The 17,396-nt window shown below is 32.8% G+C and overlaps 1 protein-coding gene across 20 annotated transcripts in view; it reads right to left on the reverse strand.

Annotated features, from left to right (window-relative positions):
• Nucleotides 1-16,788, reverse strand: part of LOC139823301 (antichymotrypsin-2-like) — a 35,810-nt gene extending 19,022 nt beyond the window's left edge. For 14 of the 20 annotated variants that reach the window (XR_011734736.1, XR_011734735.1, XM_071795710.1 and 11 more), the window contains exons 1-7: nucleotides 16,631-16,788; nucleotides 10,379-10,500; nucleotides 9,885-10,067; nucleotides 9,511-9,721; nucleotides 9,035-9,249; nucleotides 8,706-8,900; nucleotides 8,491-8,626 (exon numbers count right to left, since the gene is read on the reverse strand). Coding sequence is in view for 18 of the 20 variants with exons in the window: in XM_071795710.1 (XP_071651811.1) it covers nucleotides 8,491-8,626; nucleotides 8,706-8,900; nucleotides 9,035-9,249; nucleotides 9,511-9,721; nucleotides 9,885-10,067; nucleotides 10,379-10,500; nucleotides 16,631-16,640 (1,072 nt within the window). In the remaining 2 variants the exon portion in view is untranslated. Of the gene's footprint in view, nucleotides 1-1,173; nucleotides 2,012-2,137; nucleotides 3,179-3,507; nucleotides 3,809-4,027; nucleotides 4,417-4,832; nucleotides 6,348-8,490; nucleotides 8,627-8,705; nucleotides 8,901-9,034; nucleotides 9,250-9,510; nucleotides 9,722-9,884; nucleotides 10,068-10,378; nucleotides 10,501-16,630 lie in introns of those variants that run through there. The other 6 variants (XM_071795714.1, XM_071795717.1, XM_071795708.1 and 3 more) reach the window with 6 other exon arrangements.
• Nucleotides 16,789-17,396: the final 608 nt, after the last annotated feature.

Here is a 17,396-nt window from a genome sequence, read left to right on the forward strand (position 1 = left end):
TTAGGGTCTGTTTTCTATTGCTGAACTAGTGCAGCCAGTTCAGCAATAAGAAACAGATCCTTATAATGTATACCTTACTACTTTATATCATTATATGTATACCTTTTTTATCGATTATTCTACAGAAAAATTTTCATGACCATTTAGAGATATATAATTTAGAAATTCTAAATAAGTAGTTTAAGAAGCAAAGACACATGCATGTTATTTGTCGATAAACGATGTATGTTAATCGCCGAGGTCGATGAATGTTATTTGAGAATAAGATGAGATTATATAGAAGTGTCAAAAAATAAACAGAGATTTTTTAATCATATTGTTATAAAAAGAGTGACCAGATGTTAAGAATGTCTAGCAAAAACAATAGTCGCAATAAAAATAGATAGTTTACCGGACGGAAACGTTTTAATTTGAATTTACTAATAAATATTTTAATTCGAATATTAAAGTTTTAGATAAGAGATTCTTCATCTAATTGTAAGATTCGTTACATTTTCGATACGTTTCGATACGTGACCGCCGAATAAAGATATGAAAAATACAAACGATGTTTTGTTGTTCAGAATATACAATAGAACGATCGGCTTATATATATGTATTATCAACTGCAGAAACATACGCATTATAAAACTTAATTTTTAACTTGATATATGTTCAGATTTCTTATTAATTATTTTGACACAAGTGTCGTAATTACTTAATTATAAAAGAGAACATACGCGAATATGTAGATTAGTTGCCGCTAAACAATGCTTTCTGTTATTCAAATAGTAAAATATTTGCAGATTATACAAATAATTAAGTATTACGAATACATAAATATCGAAATATTTTTGAGATTTTAGAATCTCGTTGTCATAATTACATCGAACAAGAATTAAAACCGTTCAATTAAGACAGTATCGACAATTAAATTTTTAGATTTATAATATTTTTCGTAAAGTATATCTATTACATTTTTGACATGTTTACACGCCCTTCGAACAAAGATACAAACAATGTTCCCTCGCGGATATAATGATAAAACGGTCGACTTACGTCGAAAAAATTCCAATGGTTCCTTAATTTCAAATAAACCACCAAGTTTTCTGATAGCTATAAACAGAATATTAAAAAATCTTTATAATCTCTCTTGTTCATTTAAAACTTTTTATGCACGTCATGAACGTATGCTCTCTGTCAAAGTGTTTCAACTTTTTATTCGAATGATTATATTGCCAAATACGTAAATACGTAGGTATATTACTCGCCACTAAATAATCGAATGATTATATACTGCCAAATACGTGAATACGTACATTATTCGCCGCTAAATAATGTTTCCATCTCTGGGAAAAAAAGAGACGGTTAAGCAACCCACTTTGGGGCCCACGAATAGTTATCAAATTATTTGGATATTGTAACCCTAATTTTATGTGTTTTGACTATAAACAGTACCGCGTAACTAAAAATCGTAATTAACTATTCTATTTATTTCAAAGATTTTTAAGTTATACTATAGTCAATTCTCTCAATTTATAGTTCTGTCGATATTCAGTTACGCAAAGATAATTTTCACTTAAGGGACACTAACCAAAATGTTAAGGTGCTTAACTGTGGGTCAAACCGATAAACATTTTTCCTAAAACATGGCACTATTAGTAAAATAATGGTTCTTCAAATAATAAAATATTACAGATTATACAATACAAATATGTATTACAAACATATATAAATATCGAGGTGTTTTTGTGATTTTAAAATCGCGTTGTTATAATTAGATCGAATTATATAACTAAAAGAACAAGAATTAACAATGTTCAATTAATACAACATCGACAGTTAAAAAAAAATTTTAGGTTGACAGCATTTTTCGTACAGTACATCTACTACATTTCTGGCACGCTTATACGACCTTCGAACAAAGATACAAACGTTCCTTTGTTGTGGCGAATGTAATAATAAAACGGTCGATTTACGTCAAATACATTCCAAATTGTTACCATGGGACGACTCCCAAACGTTAATATTGCTGTGAACAGAATATTTAAAACATCTTTATAAAGGATATGTTCCACTTGACGCTCGCAAAGCTCTTAGAATTATTTTATGCCTGTTGTTTGTCAAATGTTAAACAAGAACAAATAACGCATACGAGTGTTGTGAGCACCAAAATGATACGCATCCAAATGCTTTTGTTTATTTAAAACTTTTTATGCACATCACGAACGTAATGCTCTGCCGAAGTATATCAACTTTTTATTCGAATGATTATACTGCCAAATAATTCTCGTAATCATCTAATTACATAAAAGATAGTTCGAAACATAAATACACAGATATATATGGTATATTAAACCAATAATGCGGTAAAGTCGATAAAAGAAAGAGAAGCAAATACATATGCAGATGCAGATGCAGATGTTCTGATTCGGCAATTTTGCACAATCACATGCATGATTCTCTGACAAAGATATAAACGATATGCTCTCATTATGGCCATTATAGTAATAAAATGGTTGATTTATATCGAATCTCATTTTTAAGCTGCCATGCATGTATATATTTCATAATCATGAACAGAATTAAGGGACTGCTCGCGCGTTATAATATATTCGTTTGATTATTTAAAACTTCTTCAGTTCGTATCACGAATATATGCTTTATTAAATCTGCCGTTTCAAACGAAATATCTAATTTTCTGATCGATTATTCTATCAAATAATCATTTTAAGGCCTACTGTATAGTTCAACATCATTATGCAGAGAATAAATTGAGACACAAGCATGCATGTATATTCGCTGATATACATATCACTTCATAAACAAACGTAAAGCATTATATGTGTTACGATGACACAAACTATTGTAATATCTGTGATTTTCTGAAAAACTTGAGACTTTAGAATTACGTTATTATAATTTCTAGCGCTAAAAACATTCCGCTAAAGCAAGAACTGTGACGAAAATAAACAGCTGAGCGATATCGTAAATTTTTCATTAATCTACTTATAATTTTGGATCAATGATATGTTTCACGGAATAATATTTACGCTTTGCGGTGCTTTCACGTAACCCTCGAATAAAGATACGAATGATACCCCTTCGTTATAACGAATATAGTAATAGAATGGTCGGTCTACGTCGAACACTAAGGACACTTCGAATATTATCAGACTTTCAGCTACAATTTCCACAACTGTGAACAGAGTATTAAAAAATTGCTCGTTATATATTCGTTTGATTATTCGAGACTTCCTCACTCCGTGTCACAAATATATGCTTTATTAAACGTGCCGCTTCGAACGAGATATCTTAATTTCTCTCATTGAGTGATCAAATAATAATCTTAATGCCCACTGTATAGTTATGCAAAGAAAGAATTGAATTACAAGCACCTAAACATGCATGTGTATTCGCCGTTTGTTACTTGACAAATAAACGTAAAGCATTATATGTATTACGATTGCACGAATATCGTAATCTGTGATTTTTTAAAATTCGTATTATTTCTGAATAAAAGACATCTTGAGACTTAAAAATCACGTTGTTATAATTTCTTATAGTGCTAAAACATTTTGCTAGTACAGGAACTGTAACGAAAATAACAGCTGATCGATATAATAGATTTTTCGTTAATCTATACTTGTGATTTTGAATCGATAATGTGCTTGGTGGAGTAATATTTATGCTTTCGCATGGCCTTGGAATAAAGATATGAATGATGTCTCCCTATTATAACGAATATGATAATAGAACGGTCGGTCTACGTCGAACACTAAGGGTTCCGTGAAATCTCTCCTCAAGCTGTAGAATGAGATCCCGACTGCTGTGAACAGAATATAAGAGATCGCTCGTTACATATCTATACTTGAGCGTTCAAGTCTTCTTTCACGTTACGAATGTATATTTTGTCAACGCTACTTCGAATTGACACGCAATTTCTTGTTAATTATTTGGTAGATAATTAACAAGAATTGTTATAATTATTCTACCAAATAATTCTTTCAGCTATCTATTAGAGGTGGTTTAGAAAGTAACAGACATATTAATCGCCATCAATAAACAATGCATTTTATTTGAAAATAGGAATAAGATATCATACAAATGTCAACAGTTTGACATTTTCAAATCAATCGTTATAATGAGATCGAAGTATTGAGAATGTTCAGCTAAAACAATAAACGTAACGAGCTTGCCAACTAGAATACCTTATAATTTGAGTTTGCTAATAAATATTAAACGCATTGAATTTTTAGATTAAAAATTGTTTGCGTGACATATTGTTGCACGTTCACGCGATCACACGACCCTCGAACAAAGATACGAACAATCTTTCGTCATAACGTTCGTTATATTGTATATAATAGTAAAACGGTCGGTTTATTTCGAATGTCGGCGTATATGGACCTATACTAAGTAGCACGACTTGAACTCCTGCGAACAAAACACCAATAATCAGACATCGTATAACGAAGTACTTGATGACATCGTTCCTTTTTCGTCAACGCAATCCTTGCACGAATGTATGCTTTGCATGTTTCGCTACGAATCTGAGATTCGGTCCTCATTAAGAAAATATCTTTCGACGTTCTTTTTCGCATTCTACTACCAATTATTGCTACCGATACCACTTGCGCTGAATTCATTCAAACTTTTATGTTCGTAAAAATCCTATAATTGAATTATTGGCCCCCGAATCAAATAATATCATCGTAGAAAAAAAAACTGCGAGATAATCTTGCAAAATGTGGAAAAATTACAGCGAGTAATAATTGCGAGTGATAAATATTATTGTATGAAAAAAGAGAGAAAGAAAAGGGGATAAGCAGATTAATATCTATAGACAAATCTTACAGATCGTTTAGCTGCTACTGTATTTTTTAATGATGTTCACATGCGATACATCTCGTTAACTTCTTAATCTCGAATCATGTACGTCGCCTCGGAATAGTTCGAAATCGTTTGACCATCGCACTACGAACGAAAAAGGCCTGTTCGCTTCGAAGTTCTCGAAATCAGGTAGAAATCTTCGACTGCTGATGCCTACCAGAGAAATGTCAATTTCCACCATATAATCTTTTACGGTAAAATTTAAAGAAGCGACCGAGAAAAGCATCGAAATGCTTTTAGATGGATTCTTAATGGCTTAGATTTGAAAAGATTATGCAAATTTTCCTTTATGTTCTCATTCTTAAAGAAACTTATATATATTTTTCACGTAATATTTAGATTATATTGCGTATATTATATAGGTATAATTGAATATATTATAATAAAGTAATATAAAAACGGTATATAGATATTATTATTATTATTGTGACATTACATTAATATTGTTTCCTCATAGAGGAAGCTTTGTTTTTTAGAAATATTATATCTTTTTTACATGAGACGTTAATATCAATAATCTTATAATTATAGTTTATTATATTTTTTTAATATAAGAAGAAGAAAATAAATATCATATAGTAAAAACAAAAATTATTAAAGAATAGTGCCTTCGAACCGATTTAAATGCACTTCGAATTCCCCTAATTTATTTGCGTTACGTTGTACGCAAAAATTAGTAGATAAAAAAGATGTAACATATGGTAAAAATATTGATTAAGAAAATTCTTACGTAAAAATATAATAAAGCTATAAAGATAAAAAAGCAAAAATAACCACTAAAATGGTCAACAATTACTATTTTATATATATAGTATTATATGTATAGTATTATTATGTCTCTTATTCTCGTAGAATTATCAGAGATTCTATTAATGTTTTATGATTTTGTATTACGGAATAATTAAATCTATTGAAGTAATTCGTTACATATCACATAATATGTGCAATAAATTAAAAGGAAAATGGTGCCTTTTTTAATAATAATCGCGCGCCTACTTAAATATGTCATTTAAACTGCATATTTTAGGACTTAGATATGCACAATTAGATCTAATTTAGCGGTAATAAATTTACGAAATTTAGTTTCTATTATTACACAGATATTACTTTACAAATTATAGATCTCACGACATATACTATCAGGTAAATCATTTTCTACGAAAGATGTATATACTTTATTAATCATAAATCAAGTCTTTAAGTATGGATAGTATACGTTATAAAAATACATTTAAAAAGTATCATTGTATACATTCGCGTTTCTGCCACACACGTAATAACATACAAAAGACATTAATTATTATTTTCTATCATTACGTAAAAGGATATAAATATTCATTATTACTAGTCCAGGAGCTTCATTAAGAATAATGTGACGCTGTTGTGTTTAATGATCGCCAGGAAAGGATGATCGACGTGAAGTGAAATAGGCTCCACCGGATGCCAAGAACCCGAAAGAGGTCTGACAGAGGCACCTGTCAGAAGATTATTCCTTGTATCAATTATCCGTTTTAATAGTCGGGATGCGCTCTTGGATGCCCAGAGCACGCGTTCAAATAAAATGTTCAGACGTGAGATGTTACTGATTGAATATTAGTCATGCTGGGACTCTCTTGATCAGACCGTGGAAACTAGTTCAGAGTGCAGGAAAAAGAAGGAAGAATTTAGCGTGATAATGTATCATCGTAAAGTCGGCGAGTTGTGAGTCAAGCAAAAATCATGAAAATCTTTCGTTTCGTATATACGTTTTGTATTTGTTCTTTTAGAAGATACTTGTTCTAAATTTTTTATTCCGTCCAATATGCATAGATCCATTAGGTCCACACATCTTTTTTCGTCAATTTTCTTATATATAATCAAATAAAATAATTCTATATTTCATCAGATGTATCTATGCTTCGTTGTCGGATGTGTATTGAATCGGAGAAAAGCGCGATCCAATCTTATCGTTGCAATGTAACAAAACTGTTCATGTCAAAGATTGGTAGTCCGATTGATGGATAGTATTATAATAAAAATATCATTTTTTATTACGCGCGCTTCTCTCTCATAATAAAATAGTTACGAAAAGCTCGAGAGATTTTTTCCTGAGAATTTTGTTATTTTTCCTCTCTCTTTTTCCTTAATAGCTTTCACTAGGCTAAGTTGCTATTATGATTAGCGTACTCCAATGAGATGATTAGGCTATTTGCTATTCACTGCATTCTAATTTTGTTTTGTATTTGCGTAGTATCAGATGCTGTGTAGAATGCAGCTGTTATATCCTTATCGTCGTGAACCGTAAACTGCATAAATCCCCGGTAATGTCGCGAGAGACGTGTATTCTAAGTTTGTTAAAGATGATTTAACGTTGGAGAATGAATATGACAATCCACTTCAGCTTTACATCCATAAATTTTGAGCTTCTGTTACTTCACCAATCACATCCAATCACTCGCGCAAATTTCTTTTTTAGAGATGAACCGCAGAGATGCAATTTAAGTTAAATTTAAGAAATCTTTAATATGTTTAAAGATTTCTAAATTTTGAATGACGTGTTAAAAAATTCCATGTGCTAAAATATGCTGAAAAATTCCAATCGTTTCTTCGAAATGAGGCTGGGTGATATGAACACAAGCTATGCGATCACCATAATGCTTTCATTGCATGAAAGATTTAAATCAAATATTGAGCTGTCATCAAGTGTCAATAGTCGCGACACTGAAACGCTCTATTTATCATAAAATTTTAATTACAAGATTTTTCGGTTGTAATATCGAAGTTCAAAAAACATAAATATCAATACGTATTATTGCATATGATTGTCGTTGTCTGACGGAGGTAATAACATAATAGGTGCAACGTGAGTAACAGGTGCACAACCAAAGAAACTGCGGTGCGGTGTGTGATAAAGCATGTATTAACAGTGCAACAGTATGTTCGCAAAAGATATAAAGGAAGGCAAAAAAAAACAGAGAAGATAAAAAGATATAAAAGGTATATTGTGCAGAGCAGTAAATCTGTTCGATGTAAGAAGCACGTGAGCAACATTTAACTATCACACTCAGCTTACGGCAAATTACGACAGCGTACAAATTCACATACATCCGTGCCGCGGAAACTCCGAGAGCGAGAAATTTGGAACTTTGCAACCCAATTAATATAATAACGTTAAAATAACGTCACATGCACAGGCGTAATCAAATCGTCTTCGAAATAATTTCTCAGAGTTTCTCAGAAGCGAAAAAGAATCTCGATGTATCCCAAATAAAATTAGGTGAAATATCATCTTGCTCTTGATATGAAATTAATTATGAAATTTATATAAAATTAAATTATTGCTTATCGTACTTATTATTACTTTTCTCTCTTGTACTATCCCGATTATGAATTACGTCATTGAATATTATGTGTTATAATTTTCTTCCAAAGACATATATAATAAATTGTATACAAATTTAAAGTAACAAAAGATAAAATAGATAATAAAAAATGCGAAATAGACATATAGAGTATCCAAAGGAAATTATTTGACTTGCACATTATATCTGAAAGTTATTCATATTCGGAACTCCAAGATGATATTTCATCTGTCTTTGGTTACAAACAAATGCAACGAACGAAGCAAGGTGTACTTACCAGTGACGGCGGCCGCCTCGCTACCCTCCTCATTAACTTCGATGAAAGCTTTTTGGACGACTTTGCTGATCTTCAACGGTATATCCGAAATGCCACCGAATTCAGCGCTGTTGCTGAACGGTTTATCGAGACCCATCTATAACAAGTATAGGATACGAGTAAGATACAATGTCGCATTTATTTTGTTTGATTATCGACGAAACATTGCGGCGTACCTTCTGAGACAACGTATCTCCAAGATTCAATTTGGACTCGGTCTTGAACTTGGGCAGGAACACTCGGACCTCGCGTTCGTACGTTTGGGCGAGGCGGGTGCTACATTCCGCACTAACTTCCTCGAGTTTGTCGGTCAGCGCAGCTAGACCGTCAATTTTATTGGGTAGGATGATCACCATGCTGACCTCTTTATTCTGCGACAATAAAGATGAAATCCATAAAGAGAGATGATTCGTAAAAAGCCCGAAATACACATTGTGATGAAAAGCGGCAAAATATCTCAAACATTTGATTAGATTTTTTTCGAAAATTTGAGGAAGCAACATACCGCGTACGGCAGCTCGATGCATTTAGCGTCGTATTCCGGCAATTCGGCGTACTTGTAGTTGCCCTTTCTGTACATCGTAGGAACTTCTTTTACGGTGTTGGCGTCAATGTGGAATGGACGGTCCGTGGTAGCCTTAGGATCAAACTCGTGGGCCCATTTGCCTTTGAAGTACACCGCGTTTGCGAGTATCAGTGCAGTATTAGGATCCACGTCGGCTACAATAAATAATAAAAGTTAGCATGAACATGATTTTTAATTCGGTTCAGTAAATCAGTAAATTTTTATATAACTATAATATGAATATATATATATACGAATATATTATCCACAGAAAGCAAAGGTATCTAGGCGTTTTATTACTTTTCGTATTTAATTGTTTTACGTTATCTGTGCAATTTATTTGTGCAAAATAAAAAATCACATATAGAATTGCATAGTGAACGCGTATGTATGAATATACGTGGATCGTTCCTTACTGGGACTAATAATGCTGTCGATGCGATTGTTGGTTTTCTCCTTGCACCAGGTATTAACGGTGTTCGCGGCTTCGTCGCCTTTAGCGAAGTCTACCGACTGAATGTCGGAACGATAGTATGTCTCAAGATCCTGTTTGTACTCAGGTTTTACTGGGAAAATTTTGCCGATAAATATCTTGTTAGCGAGCTTCAAAGTGACATTCTCAACATTCTGAAAGGATAACATTTCATCTTCGATTAGTACTATCCTACGAGTGTCATAAAATATACCACAAAATATATAAGTAAAACTAATATTTTGTTCTAATTAATAACTGTAAATGGCTTATTGTGCAAGTATTACGTTTCACACTATATTGCAGTTTGATAATTACATTCAATTTATCGATGAGATTCTGGTAACCTTCCAGAGTCTGTGGTTTCGTAGCTGGAAGCTTGAGAACATCTTTAAACTGTGCCTCGGTAGCTCCGACAGCGCCGTCAGCAGCCATGCTCAGAGCGATGTTGGCGCTCAGGGGAGAGCATATCAAATTGCCTGGTTCTTCTTTTGCAACATTCTGAAAAAAGGATATTTTCAAATTAACTATACGAAAGCTTCATTCATTACGAATATCAGTATATCAGAAAATAATGAAATTGATTTGAGAATTAGGTGTTTTTTTTTTATTATTTTATTGCCGGCGTCAAGTCACTGACATGGTACTATGTATAATAGTACCTATATTAAGATTAGTCGTATAGATTTTGTTAAAGCTGTTTTCTCATAATTGTTGATATATAATATGATATTACATTAATAAATAATACGAGAGTATACAATATCAGAGTCTAATAGAACTTCAAGAACATTTAAATTCAATTAACATACCTTAACAAAGTTGGTAGAGAACAAATGAGCACCCTGAGAAACAGCCTGAAGGGCCAAATTTTTTCCAGTTGGTGTGGCCATGGTTGATGCAAACAGGCAAAATGCCAAGAAAGTTCTTTGTACTGTAATAACAAAAAGATTCAATATATAGTATATATTCATGATTCATCGCAAAATTCAGTACAGCCATCATGGCCATCAATAATAGTCAATACGCATAATAAAAAAACAAAAGTTACAAAATTATTTCTACTGGATTAATAATTCTAATATTAACAATGTTTTAAATACTTTTACGTTTATGCGATCATCCTTAAAATAAAATAAACTAATGTCTCTTTACTAATCCGATATTTTAATACAGTAATAATACTGTGTTGTAAAAATATAATGCCGCGGAAAGAATCATCGCTTTGAGCGTTATAGGATTACTGACGAAAATTGATGAACATCTGCGCTCGAAGGTCGCATATAAATCAAAATGAGGTGTCGGACATGTCGTCCAAGGTAAACACGTTCGTTAAAAATCTTATACATTCACATATTTACAAATTGTGCACTTGCACAATATTTGAGCCTTTCAAAAAACGATATAAAGATTAAAACGATCCGAAGGCCAATAACGTTTTCATACAAGTAATGAAACGACGTTTTATGATAATCGGTTTATCGACAGATAAATTTACTCGAGAATATGAAAATAAACATGAAAATCGGATCTTTAAAGAATTGTACTTATAGGTATTTAGTGGCTCAAGGCACGTACAATGATACAAATATTTAAAAATTATTTTAGACGTTGAATAAAAAATATTCATTTATTACTTTTCGCCCGCGTAGAATAAAAAATTTAATAAAGTTGATTGTCCAATTAAATATTTTGCATATCTTCCAATCGCAAATATATTTTTTGCACTCATTTTGTTACTTTTGATTACCTTGTTTTTTTAATCGTTGTAATTGTCACGATGAATCATATGTGCATGTCGTAAGACGGGATAACTATTAGTAATCATTCGTATTTGCAATTAGAAGACCATTACGTAACGGTATAGAATAATAATATAATCATATCATAATTTTTCACACGGATATTACACATTCTAACGTAATATCGATTTACTGACGCGTTCCCCTACCTACATTACACGTGCATTAAATAGTACAATGGTTTTCGCAGATCGTTTGATTTCAATAACTAACGAATTACTTTGTGCTATATTATAATACGTGTCTAATTATGAATATCGTAAACATTTGCAAACGATTACTTTAATGCAATTTAATTGAATAAAAGAAAAAATAATAGGTATAAAATTGAATTCTTTCTGGAATTAACAAAGTAGGAGTACAATTAAAACTGCGCGAAGGAAATTTCTATATGACTAACCAATGTAATGAATAATTACATAAATGATTGCTCAGTTCACGAGCGTGTGTAAATTCAAGGCGAATGTGATTCAAGCCAAACATATATATCACTTTTCATCGTCTTCTTTAATCGCACGACATAAACCTGTTTTCGACAGACCGTATGCTCTTGAAGCTAACGTCATTCTCTCTTTTTTTCATTTAGATCGTCTATGTTTCATTTAAATTCCAACGCGGAATAATTGCCCCTACACACAAGCCGCTAGGTGAATCGGAAGTCGATTACGCCCCGAGTTTCTCAGAGAGCTACGAGGAACGTGACAAACAAGGATACGGGCAGGCGATACCGTAGCGATAATGGAAAATATTATTTCAGCAGATAGACGCGACCCCGGTTCTGTCGAGAGGGCAAAAGTTTGACAATTTATATAACTGGCGATAAACACGACCGCGCTGGTGGGATGTCAACATGGGATGCGGGTTATTTAACCGTCTTTTCTTCCAAGCACTCGTCCCAATCTTCTCCTTCAAATTTTATTTGAGGATTAATTTTTTGAATGCTTGAATTATAACTTCCTGTCAAGCTAAAGTTCCCTTCGAAACACGAATTATAGAAAGCGATCTCGACGAGTTGAATTTCTTGTGATACGCGTACACATCTTCATGTGTCTATATTGAATTTTTTAAGTTAATTAAATGTTACAACGTTTTGTAATCTGTTTTTTAAGCTTATTAAATCAGAATTCATTAGTTTTCCCAGTTGTTTTCACTCAGCAATTGATTGGACACGGAGAGAACAGTCGTTCGATCTTTGGCCTTCAGTGCTTGCCATTGAAGGGAGGATAATGAACCTGGGACACTCTGCACATATAGATAATTACATTGTTGCGTAACAAAAACGATCACGAAAAGAATATAAAGTACATATTACTTGCGGACCGTTATATATATGCTGACAAGCGCAAAGAATGTGTCAATATTATGTCTGTTTAATGATATCTATCGATATCATTAAATCTTTTTCTATCGATATCTCTAATTATTGAAAAATTCTGTGCTTGCAACAACAATTGTGCTAAATCAAAAATAAATTGCGTCAAGTTATATCGCTATCGCTATGCTAATAAATATATGTAACATTTTTTTAAAACTGATAAAAATAAGACGTCAGAAGATTATAAACATGAAAATAAAAATAAAAGTAAAAATCAGTATTCTAAAAATAGTTTTTGTTAGAATTTACATTATTTTGTAGAAAAATCATTACTTTTGATTTTTTTTTAATGTTGTCCCAAACCTTAATATTGTTATAAAACTGAAATAATTTTTCTTAACATTGTTGCAAAATTTAATGTTGGTATAAAATTTGCAGACTTTTGCAACGTTGTTAGTTAGTTAACTAAACATTGTTTACTTAGTTAACTAAACATTAGTTGAATTAATTAATTCTTGATTAAAGAAACTAAATAAATTGTTGAAACAACTAATGTTTGTAGTTAACTAACTAAAATGTTTAGTTGAACGTATCGGACGAAATATTTTTTGGGATTAACTGGATTAACAATTTTTTTTCTCAGTGTAACTTTGGTAGAAATTAAATTTTCCAAGAATATGACGTTTGCAGATTTTTTTATTTTCAAGTAATTTAAATGTCATTAAATGTATTGCAAAATGTTCATCGCATTGCAAATATTACGCAAAATATGACGCTCGTATAATTCCCAGAATTATTTAAATCAAATCAATATCAAAATATATATGACAAGATATCACTGCATTTAACGCGATAAAACAGAAATAACAAACAAGAATATCGCAGGACCATTAAACTGATGATGTTTCCTGGAGCTTCGTCGGGGAAAACCCATTAAGATTGCTAATGTAACAGTCACATTATGTGCGTACGACTAATCATGTATGACAACTAGATACATATATACGATGGATATAGGCGGACAAAGATACGACAGTAATCTTGTTTAGTGCAATGGTTTCTTTCTTGATAGCAGTAATGACTTCCACATGTTTAGAGAAGAAATGAATGGAAAATTTATTTTAAAAGAGACGGATGTTTTTCTGATAGAAACACTGCCTGAATAATTTAATTGAAATTTAATCGATTAGTCGACATGCCGTTGTAAGCTCTCTATATATAGTATAATTATATTTAATTCAGGAATTTCCCCCCGAAATTACGAGTTTCTTCTTCGTTCATCTTCATTTTTTTCTTTTCCTGATATTAATGACGCACGACTTTATCTTATGATCGTATAAGATTTTATAGAATTTTTGCAAAGAATTAAAAGAGTACTTTTGATTATTTTCTTTTGCATATTATTTTATGTTAAAAACATGAAATGCCTTTAATGTAAACTAAAAATAAGTGATAAGTCGCATAATTATGGTCGTGTATTGCAAATTTATGGGGAGATAAATAGTTTTTTATGAATCGTAATGTATGTATCTTAAATTATCGCTTATGTACGGTAAAATTGATATGAACGATAAAGTTTTACTGAGTTTGTTGTGTTTTGTGTCTAGAATAACATCAAGCGCAAGATAAATATATTATCACATCGGAATTGCGACATGATAAAAGAATTCCATTGCATCGTGAATCGAACGCGCCGTTATCTCGAGTTATCTCATTTTTGAATTTATTTACTTATTTTTACACGTTTATACTAGAAGAAGTGATACGTTGAACATTAATGCGATTTCATTGCTCATCGATGTAAAAATAGTACGTAACTCTTACGATGATTAATTTATTCGCAAGAAGACTATATCGCCGAGAAAAATACAACTCAAAAATTTCGATTTTGAGTTAAGTCCATAAAAAGTATAGCCTAAGATGTTTCCTACATGCTATAATAGTGTTACAAGTCTTATATGCAAAATTCGCCCCACGGAAGCAGAGAGAGAGAGAGAGAGAGAGAGAGAGAGAGAGAGAAGTGTCATTATTCTTTTAACCCGATTAAGTTGCGGTCGCTGGATGAATAGTGCCATAAGTGAATTGGCACGTTTTCAAGCAGATATCTTGGAGAGAGAAAAAAAAACAGTATAAGTTTCATTATAACAAAATGTCATAATTGCAACTGCGTTAATTATCTCACAATTAAAAAAAATTGAATTAATTTTGTTTTTCCTCTCTCCTGGAAATTGTGAATTTTTGAATTGTAACAGTATTCTTCTCGGTGTGTGTGTGATATAGTTCTTTTATATTCATTCTAAATTTTTATGAAACATAACAAGCCGTACGTTTACGTAAATTTCAAACTAACGCATATACCGTTCCTTCAAAATCTTTCTTTTTTTTTTCTTTTTTTTTCTTTGTCTGATAAAGAACTCAAGCACACGATGCGTAACACGGAAGCAGTATAATCGCGTCGAGATATCCTGCGATAAATCTATACGCATCTAATCAGCTGCATCGTGCATTATAAACGCAAAGCAAATCTGGTTAATTCTGATGTGACGGTGTTAATCAACCGATAATGAAAGAAAAGTTCACGCTGCGCAACTCTGGAAATGAATCACACCGGGCGAGAATGGTATCCGGCACGGATCACCTTGGAGTCTCAGAATTATGACTCGCCGGAGAGCATTATCGCCGATATGTCAATTCGGTGCGTATCGATAACACGTCGTCGTATCAGAAGGGATTCGGCCAGACTTGTGTGTCCAATAACGGCACGTTCTTGTGCAGAGAGAGAGAGAGAGAGAGCGTTTGGGGTTATCGCGGTTGCAAAGGCAATCGATGGTCTATTTGATCTTGTTGACGCGAAAGGAATTATAAGAAGCTAAGAATCTAATTAAAAAATCAAATTTCGGGTTTATTCTCTTTCACCATATTAGCTCTCGAATGCCCTTTCGCGATTTCGTCTGGCACGAAAGTCCTTTCTTTTTATATATTCAATCTTTTGCAATATCTTCGTAAATTCTCGACAAATAAACGCACAATTTTTTAGCAAATGTATATCGAAGTTGGATTTAACTTAAAAAATTTGAGAAAGTCTCTTCGTGAATTTGGAAATGTTTGTATGCAAGCGCGCGGATGTTTGAATAAATCCTCTATCGTTAAAATTATGTTTGGATTTAGAATATATTTTCCCAGTATATAATAAAAATAAGTTGAATAAAATAAATAATAAATCTGTAGTTCTTCAAAGTTCTTCGAAGAAATTTTCATACTGTCACTTCTCAAAGTTATGTGAAGGGATATCACGTAGGCAAGGACAATAATAAAAGCGGTGACTTTCAAGTCAAAATAAACTAACCGGAACGGAATCAAATAGGAGTCGAATGATTTGCTTACGTGTTATGCTAAATTGAAAAATTCCGAACACTAATATATTCTATAAAATACAACTTTATAACATATCGATCAATTATACTTTCATAAATACATGTAAATCTAAGAGACAATATGTGAGATTATACACAAAATTATACACATATAATTAATAATAAGAATTTCTCCAATTTCTAAAGCGCGAGATATTTTTACAGACGTAAAACAGATTTGGAAGTTTAAATATGTTTACAATTATTATTCGGTTAAATCTTTTAGACGCGGAGAAAAAGAACTTGGGAATTATTTCTTTCAATCTTCGCAAAATTATATCGGGTTCAATCTTTACGGTTAAGAGTAAGAGACGTCACAATTATCACAAATAAGCATGTCACTTCCTCATAACCTCGGGAAATCTTAAGTCATCGAAATTACACCAGTTTTAGTCTCTATTTCGCGGATCTATAAAGGAGGGATTTTTAGTTTGCTCGCGCCCGATGTCGAACGTGAACGAAGAAATAAATAAACTTGAACTTCATTGAAATCCGATCAGCTCGCTTCCTTACCGATTAATTGAATCTACTTACGTGTACGCATCTTGCTCAACAAACTTGTCTCCTTTGAACACTGAATGCTTACTGCGGAGGACGATCCGGCGAGCGAACATAAAATAGCTCGTATCTCTCCTCAGGAAAACCCCAGCCCCCGCCAAGAGAAACAAGTCCGTCGACGTATGCGATCGTAGCGGCACGACCAATCGTGAGGAAGCGCGCGTCCGTGCGACTCGAATCGGTGTCGGTGCTCCTTAATCGATCCGCGATCGCGACCCTGAGGTACCTACACGCGTCATACCCGGCGTGGAATACAAACACGCGGCTACCAGGGAGATCCGAAAATGCAATCGCGCAACGATCCATCGCCTCCTTCCTCGCCTTCTCCTGCGCGAAAAGCTGACTGCCGGATTTTTCGCGCCAATTGTCGACTTGGATCGTGATCGAGCGCGGCTCGATTCAAGGACGGAGAGCGCAAAGGAGACTTCCCCTAACCGCGGAGATTGAACCCGCGGATATAATATCGTTTCCCGAGGCTCGAGAGGCACGTATGAAGATAATTGACAGAAAATAATCCTTTTCTTCGCCAGTAATAAGTAACGAAAATGATCGTTTAGTTCGACCCAACTATGGCCGTATTTATTAAATCGCAATTTTCACAACGACCATTGGTTCGTTTCAAGTGTAATCTATAAGTAAAAATAAAAATGTGGCATAATAAAAAAATTTGCTATAACTTTCTAGACAAAACTTTACAATTGGTATATAAGGATATTTTGTAGAAAGCCACATTTTTTTTTAC

This window comes from Temnothorax longispinosus, chromosome 12, assembly GCF_030848805.1.
Source record: "Temnothorax longispinosus isolate EJ_2023e chromosome 12, Tlon_JGU_v1, whole genome shotgun sequence".
Taxonomy (NCBI): domain Eukaryota; kingdom Metazoa; phylum Arthropoda; class Insecta; order Hymenoptera; family Formicidae; genus Temnothorax; species Temnothorax longispinosus.